This window comes from Cavia porcellus, unplaced genomic scaffold (genome assembly GCF_034190915.1).
Source record: "Cavia porcellus strain 051 isolate PalLab524CR breed Dunkin Hartley unplaced genomic scaffold, mCavPor4.1 scaffold_1, whole genome shotgun sequence".
Lineage (NCBI taxonomy): Eukaryota > Metazoa > Chordata > Mammalia > Rodentia > Caviidae > Cavia > Cavia porcellus.
In genome coordinates this window covers 96,377,081-96,387,029 of record NW_026947484.1, presented here as the reverse complement: position 1 = coordinate 96,387,029, position 9,949 = coordinate 96,377,081, and the positions used below count along the sequence as shown (strand labels likewise).

The 9,949-nt window shown below is 38.7% G+C and overlaps 1 protein-coding gene across 1 annotated transcript; it reads right to left on the bottom strand.

Moving 5' to 3' along the window:
- Positions 1–5,125: 5,125 nt before the first annotated feature.
- LOC100717707 (interferon alpha-2-like) lies at positions 5,126–5,694 on the bottom strand. Its single transcript, XM_013142777.3, is given in 1 exon segment — positions 5,126–5,694. A coding segment is annotated over 1 exon segment (558 nt). The 3' UTR covers positions 5,126–5,136.
- Positions 5,695–9,949: the final 4,255 nt, after the last annotated feature.

Here is a 9,949-nt window from a genome sequence, read left to right as displayed (position 1 = left end):
CCAAAGCCAAAGACTATGAGCTATAGCACAGAAAAAAAAAAAAAAAAAAAAAGAGAGGGCCAATGCTGAAGTGGACAGACGTGGGAAGAGTGTAGCTCCTGCCAGGGATCTGAGGAAAAGCAAGCTCCTGTCAGGGACCTGTCCTCTTATTTGCAAGAACAGCGCCCTATACACACAGCTATTCTATCATATTCAGGTATGATGAGCTTTGAGAGAGAAAGGAGGGTGAGTTCACCCGTATACCTCCCCACAAGGGCAGTCAGACTGCAGTCAAGGAGCAGATAGTGGACGTTAGCCCTCCCTGCGCTCTCCACCTAGCCAATAATTCACTGGGATTGCCCTGACGATCCTAGGATGCAAAGGAAGTGTGGTAGGTGATCCTGAAAGATTCTATCTCAATCTTGAAAATAATAATAATTATATTTTGGAAAATGATAACAGAGAAACTTATTGTATCATAAATATGGGTCATCCACTGATCCAAACATTGGAAGGTAAGTTGGTCAGGGGGGCAACACCTGTAAACCCAGCATTCTGGGAGGCTATGTTAGAAAGATTGCAAGTTCAAGCCCAGCCTGGGCAACATGATGGCTTTGTGAGGTCCTGTTTTAAAAGAAAAACTTTAAAAAGAGGTGAGGCTATAGCTCTCTGTGAAGGCTTTGAGTGCTTCCCAAGTACAAAAAAGAAAAAAAGAAAAGAAAGAAAGAAAGTTAGCTCAGTCCCCTCAGCACTATTTGTATGACACTCATCTACACAATCCCTTGGAGAGAAATAAAGATGGAAGGAGAGACCAAACATTCAAGGTCAAAGCCTTAGGGGAACCTGAGACAGTGACTTAGGAACTCAGGTTCTTTGTCACCTCAAACTTTACGCCATGGCTTCTTGGTGAAGAAAGTCCACAACTATTTCTATTCTTCACTTCCTTTAGTGGGGCTAATGTCATTGTCTCAGTTTCTCACATCGTATTACTAATAGTTGTGTCCAAGAAAATCTCAGACCAGTTATTGCTAAACGAACTCATTTCTTTGCTTGTTACTTTGCTGTTTGAGTATTGTTTCCATAGGATTTGTTTTTAAAGGAAGCTACATAGCGACAGGAAGTTGAGATATTTTGGGGTAGGGTGCAGTGCCCTCACGAATAATTTTCCCTGTATCATGACAGCTTTTGCCCTTAAGCTGTGGAGTAACCATGGATGCCATGGGTGCTTCCAGCACTCTGCAGGCTGCTATGGTGTCTCCGTCATTACGCAGGGGTTACTGATGTTGGCCTTGTCTCTGTCAGAGGTCTCAGTATAGCCTCTTCAGCATTGTCATGGGAGACAAACCCAACTTTTCAGATGCTAGAATTTGGTTGGGATTTGTTTTGTTTTGTTTGTTTTTGTTTTCTCAGTAACAAAAAATGAACCCAAAATCTTTAGACTAAACTTCTTCCCAGCCTTTTAATTGTAATTTTATTTTAATTTATTACAGGATGTCATGAAATAATAAAGTTGCCCAAATACGGCTTGAAATTGTGATTCTCCTGCGCCAGGCTCCCAGAGTTCTGGGAACACACACATGTGTAAAAATGCCTGGTTTAGAATTCATTTCACATAATCTATCAGAACAATTGACTCACTGATATTGTTCCAAAACACCGGTTCTTGTTCCCGTGGATCCATCTGGCACCTTCAACTTCTTCCTGTTGTTTTATGTGTACTTTGATTCTCTGAACAAAGGAGTGTCATGTACCTGGACCAGTCTTTTGTCCAAGTGGAGTCAGAATATGAAAACATCTCTAAATAAAGGAACACATGAACTTCCAGATTCTTTAGTAGTTCAGTGGGTGTAGACATGAGCCCAGGACCCCTCTGCTGACTGGGTTTCTGTGCCCAGCTGAACATCAGTGGCTCTTGAGCACTGCAACTCAGGAATTAGCAGACAGGAAAGGTTCCTGTTCACATTTTTGGTCCCAAAGCTCAAAAGGTTTGGCTGTCTACAGCTTGTGCTGCATTCCCACTCAGGCACTGCTCCTGTCTCTGGTGGCCCCATTTTAAGTGGACTACATGCCTGTGGGTGAACTTGGCCTAAGAAGAATGAGGTCTGACTTTTGTGGGGAGCAGGGGGCAGGCAGAGAGATGAATGCTCGCTCCTCCTGCTCCACCCTCAGTCCTGGACGCTGCAGCCCAGTCTCTTGGTCCCCCAATTCTGTTGAATACATAGAAGATTACTAAATCAAGGATATGAAACAAGATATGGCTGTAGAGGTTTTAAGGGGGAGGTGACAGAATGAAACGAACTCATAGAAATTCTACATATCACGTATATGTAAAATATAATTTAATTACCATGAAAAATCACATTAAAATGGAAATGGCAAGAAAGGCTGAAAAAAGTCATATCTGTAAGGTGCTGAGTAATCACAAAGACAGTGGTATTTATCAAAAACTGGGTGGCCCTGTTCCTACATTAGTTATACCACAGTAGAAGACAGGCAGAGAAAGACAAGGGAGAGAATTTATTTCACAGGTAAATTAGAGCCCGGTGACCCCTAACAGGAGGGAAGGAGCCTACATACTGGTTCTCCAACTTCAGGCAGAGGCTGACAGACCCCAGCTGAAGTATTACAGCTTTTTCCTCCTGCCCGAGTCCTTCACTTCTGTAATTATACTTCTGTGCAGTCCCATTAGCACCTTTCAACTCTACCAAAGGACAGTCCAAAAGTATCAACTGAAAATCCTTGCACTTCCTGAAATTCCTTTATTTACTTCTGTGCTCTTTCTAAGGACAGGGGTCAAAGTAGCACAGACACAAGTGCCACATCCCTCACTCATGATAGTTAAGGAACTGGATATAGTTGCAAGAAGGAACGCTCTTTCTAAAGAATGAATGCACCACTACGCTAGCTAGCCACGTTTCCTGGTTTCAGCTCCGCACTCCTCAGGGCAGGCTCTCTGATCTCTTCCCAGAGCCTACAGAACTCAGTGGCAGGCAGAGCAGTTTAGTAACAAGGATCACAAGCAGACTTTTCTCTCCCCTCACAACTATCCACTGCCCAAAGAGAACAGGACCTGTCTGAAGTTGGGAGGGTTTTGCAGCCCTAAGATGCAAAAGACTTTTTAAAATGTTTGTTCTAGCCCTTTCTGGGAAAGAGACTTTGATAACTTTGACAGAAGAAAGAAGGTCCAGGGAGAGCAGCAGGAAGAAACAGAAAAAGAAGGGAAGGAAACTAGGAGAGGGGAAGGAAGGAGAGGAGTAAAACTAACAAAAATAAAGCATGCAGGAAAGAGTCTCAACAATGTTAAAAAGGAAACAGCTGTCCATAGCAGGGCACTTTTTTAAGTGCATTGGCCAGCAGGCAGTGCTGGGTTTTTATAAATCTTAGTGCTCAGGGATAAACTATTCTGCTGTTTCTTTTTAGCTACAGCTAATGTGTTACGTTCATTACTGTAGCAGAGAAATTCCCTCATTTACAAAAATATTTATCAAAAGAAAAATATCCCTTATATTTGAGTTTCTGACAGAAATTTCGCCCAATTTTTGCTTTTAATTGGTGCCTTTGTGCTTTTGTTAGAAAATGAATGGGCAGAAACCACAAGGGACAACACCCCATGAATAGGCAGATTAATGAGGCGAGTACTGGGGAGGTTTCTAGATGCAGAAGGTGAATTACTGTGATGTTGTACTAAAAACACTTGTGACCCGAAAAAGTAAGGAGGAATGGTTTATGTCTTATACTCTGAGTTAATTACTTTGAAGATAATAATACACAGTGTATTAATTATTGTTATTCTTTTATTATTTGGTTACAAAATTTTGTTTTATTTTTTATAAAATAGACACAATGTACCTGGTACATATAACTTCAGATGCTGACATTTCCTGACTGAATAACCAAATCCAATTTATCTTCCATGTAAAGGGTGGCTATTCAATCTCCTCCAGAATTCCTTTTTATTTGTTTTAATTTGCATATTTTTTTTTTCAGGAAACCACAGAAAGAAATATATAGCTAGATTTTTGGGAAAATATGAGAAAATAGCTGCCACACTTTATGGTAAGCATTATGGTTGTGAAACAGCAGCCTCTTTGAAGTATCAAGGAAACCTTCAGGCAGTGGTAGGATTTCTGCATAAATCAGAAATCTGCCTCTGGTCTTGGTTCCTGCTCCTGTCACACTTGGCCATCAGAGACTTATCTTCCTTGTCCTTGAGAGAGTTTTCCTCACCCTGTACACATTGGATACAGCTTTCTGTTTGCTTTTAGCTAAAGGTACCATTACATCACATACAGTGGAAAGTAGCAATAATTTCTCTTGCAGATGTTTCTGCAAAATCTACACATTTTTATTCAGCTTCTTTGTTTATGGTGTGCTGCTTTTTAGGGAAACCACAGAGCAGAAAACATGAGGGACCAGAGAGCAGCTGGGTGTGAATGGTCTGTAAGTGCAGAGAGACTGACAAGTGTTCCAAAACTTCCCTGTTAGAGAGAAAGGAAAGTGTGAGGCGCTGTGTCCAGGAGAGCCGAGAGAAGGGAATCTGTCAGTAAACACCACTTGTTTCCTACACATTGCTGTCGATGTTTATTCACATCTTCAGACATTAAATAAGCCATTATTTGCTGATCAAATATAAATAGCACATAGTTTTAGAATGAAGAGTGCAACAGTCAGTATTTACTTATAATTTCAGTATGACAGTGATGGGTAAGTGATTTTCATCTTCCACTCTCTTATAAGGTTGTACAATAAGGCTTGGAGAATTTTTTTGAAGGACAAACACAAAAAGTAAAAATTTAGTGAAAAAAGCAAAATGAGAAACTGATGAAGTGTACAGAACAGATTTGATCTGAAACAAAATGTAAAGTCTATATGACATGTGTACAAGAATAATTTAAATACTATAATCCAATAAATTAGTAAATATTTTAAAAGATAAATAAGTAGATACATTTGATACTGAGCTTGTAAGGGAATATTCTTCACAGAGTCAAGCACAGTGTTGCCTGGTACTTCAGAAAACATCTCACAAATTGAATTCATGCCATGATTATATCAGAAATGAGAGACTTTGAAATGGCAGAAGTTCTGGAAATTTGATGCAGTGAATTAGTCTATGAGAACCACTTCTATGTCGGACCATGTCTCATTCCTTACTCCTTAAATATTTTTTTGCATAGTTTCTGATGAAGAGAAGCATCTGACAATTTCTGCTCTGACAACCTCCCAGGCACAAGGGCTGTAGCTCTTCTCCTTCAGGTAGACAGCGATCCTGTGGAAGTATTTCCTCACAGCCTGTCTGGAGTCCTCATGCATCAGGGGAGGCTCTTGCAGCCCCACCTCCTGGGTCAGGCAGGCGTGCAAGTGCTTCAGGTGCTGATGGAGGCCAGTGCAGAAGTAGCTCAACAGGCTCTTGTCCCAGGCAGCAGATGAGTCCTCTGATGTGAAGAGGTTGAAGGTCTGCCTGGTCATCTCATGGAGGACAGAGAGGGCCTGAGCCTTCTGGACCTGCTTGCCATCGAACTCCAGCTAGGCCAAGTCAAAGCCCTGTCTGTCCTTCAGGCAGGAGAAAGTAGAGATTCTCCTCATTTGTCCCAGGAGAATCAGGGCCCTCGTGTTCCCCTGGCTGTGGGTCTGAGACAGGTCGCAGCTCAGAGAGCAGGCTGACCTACAGCTAAGCAGCACCAGGGCCACCAGGAAAAGAAAGGGCAAGGCCATTGGGCGCCTTGTAGATGCTGCTGACCTGTTTGAGACTGATGTTCTTTGAAGACTTTGATGTTTTCATAGGTCTTAAGTAGGAACCATAGCACTTTCTATTTTCTGAATGTAACTACTATTACTTTCCAGTTCTGTTTTTCCTTTCTAAAATGCATTTTTTTGTGTATTTAGACCTATGTTGCTCAATCAGTTTTTCATTGTTTCTCCCTTTCATGAATGTGGCACATTTTCATATATTTTTTTCCTAATTGAAAGTCACGTTAAATTTTAATACTGCAGAAATACTGTATATCTCATTATGCATCTTATGTATATCTCTATACAGCAGAGGTGTTAATTTTTATTGAACTCAAACTGACCAATTAAAAATATTTATTAAAAGTTAAACATAAAAGCTAATGATATTTAACTGAATTTCATAAGTAAATTTACTGAGTGACTTTGATATTATTAGTTTACTAATAAATGCTGTATCCAATTAATATGCAAGTTAAAAATCTGTAATATGCAAGTTAAAATATGTAATTATGGAAGTGCAATAAAAAAAACTTAAATTTTTTCTGCTCCAAAAAAGTATGGAAAATTTAAATTATTCTTATAACATATATTTTAGTGTATTTTATTATTAATTTTGCTTCATATGAGAAAATCTTTTAACTTCACTAGCTGGTAGACCCAGAAAGTATAAGTTTTCTTCTCTTCAACACAACACTATTATTGATATGTTGAACAAGTTTAATAGAATTAAATAGTAAAATGTGAATTTTTCTGTCTAATTCTCAAAACTTACAATATTGTCCATTAAGAATCACTGAGGATCAAACATAAACAACATCTACAGGGAAGAAAGTGTTAGCTCATGTACACATAGAGGCCAGTTTATATAACTTTACTTTGGGATCTGGCAAAACTTCAAAAATCCTCCAGTCACAGCCATCTCTTCGCCATAGGTCTGTAGTACTGATCCTGCATTCACTGGACCTGGCTGCATGAGTAATTTTTTTTTGTTACCAGTTTTTCAATGTTAAGTCTGCACAGTAAATCCAGTTTTTCATTGTAAGTCAATACAGTTAATTCAGGCTTAAAAAATAAAGGGCACAAACTGACAGTTCACATGACTAAGAAGACCAAGTCACCTCAGGACATACCTCTATCCCTAGTAAGTGTCAGGGCTTCCTTACACTGAGTGGAAACCCCAGTGAAAGAATGCATAGTAGGGAAGAAGGGTTTATCAGATAAAGTTTGCTTTGGGCCACAATCTTTATAATTACCTAGGTGTTAGTCATACTTCCAAGAATGAATTTTCACAATCCTGAGACCAATACCATACACAAAGAGAAAACATTAATGACAAAATATCATTGATTATATTTTACATTTTTTATTAAGTTCAAACTTCTTTAAGAAAATTCAAAAGTTCCTAATTTAACTGCTTGTTAACAAATAAAAAGCAGTGATCTTTTCTTTAAATGTCAAAAGTGGGATGTAATTGTAATAAAGTAAAGGATTACTTACTTGTTCTGTATGGTATGAAAGATGCTAGAAGTTTTTCTTTTTCATTTCCATTTTCAATGATAGCAAAAGTATCACCTTTTTACCTATCAGTGAGTAGAGACAAAAAGAAAACAAATGCTTGTCTAAATGTAATAAAGAGTAAAAATACTCTTTTGTATGAATATAAAACAGGGGTCCAAAATGTGTTCTAAAAAACATTCTCACTGTGAGAAAATACTCACTGTGAGAAAAAAATGCGAGCAAACTGTAACTCTGCTACATTCAGTTAAGCCAAGGTGGAGACTGAGGGATGGGGCACAGGAAAGCCAGGAATGCTGGAGGGATAGAGTTACTCAAACTAATGGGCCTGCTTAAGGGGGTGTTTTCAGCTTTGCTGTGTGTACGCTTCATAGTGAATATTTCAGGCCATAAGAACCAGAACTGACTTCTAAAGGAATCGATGTTTTTCAACACAATCCTTCCAATGGAAGGGTAGTCTTTCTGTTTAACTTGTATTCCATTCCGTCACTGAAAAGTCTCATTTATTCATGCTAACACGTTATATTATGATTTATTTTATTTTCAGTATACCTGTTACATCCAAATTGTCCTCTTGAGAATATACTATCACAGTCTTGAATGTTTTTTAGAACACATTTTGGACCCCTGTTTTATATTCATACAAAACTTTTTTGCAATCCTACATGCTCCTATTAATTTATGCAAATATCCTTCAGGCTTTACCTACTCAGCAAAGCCTCGGGCTCAGTTGTGGTCAGGAAGTAAATCTCAGAGGTCAAGGTGCTCACATTGGAAAGAGCTTACTAGGGGTAAAGGTATGTCCTGAGGTGACTTGGTCTTAGTAATGTGGACTGTCAGTTTGTGCCCTTTTTTTTTTTTTTTTTTTTTTGTTACCGGGGATTGAACTCACGACCATATGCTTGCCAAGCAGGTGCTTACGCCACTGAGCTAAATCCCCAGCCCCATACCCTTTATTTTGTAGGGCTGTATTAACTATATTGATTTACAATGAAAAACTGGATTAACTGTAAAGACTTACATTGAAAAACCGGTAACAAAAAAATTATGGTGACACTCGTTAAAACAGTAAGAAAGAAAGACCTCATTTAGGATAAGATAGGTGTCAGAACTCTCACAATATAGGGGATATTAAGGCCTCAGCTCCAAATACAGTGAAGACAATCTGAGGTTTTTGGTCAATAAGCATAGTGAAAGGCTCAGTGGCTGGAAAACCACTAAGAAGACTTGAGGGGATCATTATCAAGCAAAATTATCAGAATTCTTATAAAGCTAGGCCAGAATTATTAGACACAAAGTGTGGAGATAAGAAATTTGATGAGCTCGCCAGGGTAAATGAGTATCTGTGGAGAGTAGATGCTCATAAAACCAACTTTCTGGACACCTACTAAAAATACAACTCGGCAGCAGATCAAAGGTTGGGTCTGAAACAAGGCCTATGGCCTAATAGGACTCTAGGATGCCTGACTAAAGTTTGGTCAAAGAGAATCTTTGTCAGAATCTTAAGGACTATAGAGAAAGAGATATGACTAACTTAGATATTGTTACAAGGAAGATAGAATTTTACTTCCTTTTGGAAAAAAATAATTTCACAAATGATTTAATCAAATAAAATAGATTTAATATTTTCAGTAAGTCATTTTAGGAACCCTAGAAGCCTGTTCATTTTTAAATTTATTTTGAAACAATTTTAGACTTAAACACTCACAAGTTTCTTCTATTCTCCTGTTCCAAGCTTCTAATATTACCAACTCACAAGTTTCCTCTCTTCCCCTATTCCAAGCTTCTAATATTACCAACTTACAAAACTGTGATACAACTACCGACAGTAAGAAATTAGTATTACTACAAATATTAACTAACTTCAAATTTCACTCAAATTTCCTAAACTATTTTTTCACTATTTTCCAAAACATGTTTTATGAGAAGATAGGCATTTTATTTATGTTTCTTTGATGCCTGACTTAATAGATTACTGAGTTCTCCTATCTGTTTCTGTGCTGCATCTTTACTGATTAGTTGTTTTGTTTGAAGATGTGACTGTTAATCATTTAAGTCAGTTTGACTGCATTAAGAAATACCAAATTAACCAATTAGTAAAGCAATCTCCTGTGTATGGAGGGTATTTCCAAAGATAACTGGCATTTTGGCCAGCAAATTGAAGAAGGCTCATCCTGCTTATGGGTGGTGCCATCCAGTAAACTTGTAGCTTGGTTGAAATTAAAGGGAAAGAAGAAGGAAGTTGGCCCACATTTGAAAGCCCCCTTCACCTCGTGCCAGGTGCCTCTTTTGCTACTGCCATTGGCTGTGGATATCAGACTCTATTTTCCTTCAGCCTTTCAACATGGACCCTCTTTATGGTTTGTGTCTAGATGTTCCCTCAAAGCCTCAGACAGTCATGGGCACAGGCTTCTGGAATTTGTGATTGATTCATGGTCTAATGCTGGGATTATGGCTGTGAGTGCTATACCCGTCCTAGGGTAGGTAGCCTACATGCAATAGAAGGAATAGGAAGAATCTTCTCTCTGCCATCCTCCCCTTTTGCTCTTGCTGCTTTTGCTGCCTTCTGCCACTGTGAACATATTGCCCTCTGCTGCATGCTACTCTGCCTTGAAACCAGTTGATTACAAACTAAAACCTCCACAAACTATGAGCTAAATAAACTCTTTCCTTCAGTTTGGACATCAGGTATTTTTTATCACTGATGAAAGAAAAGTAACTA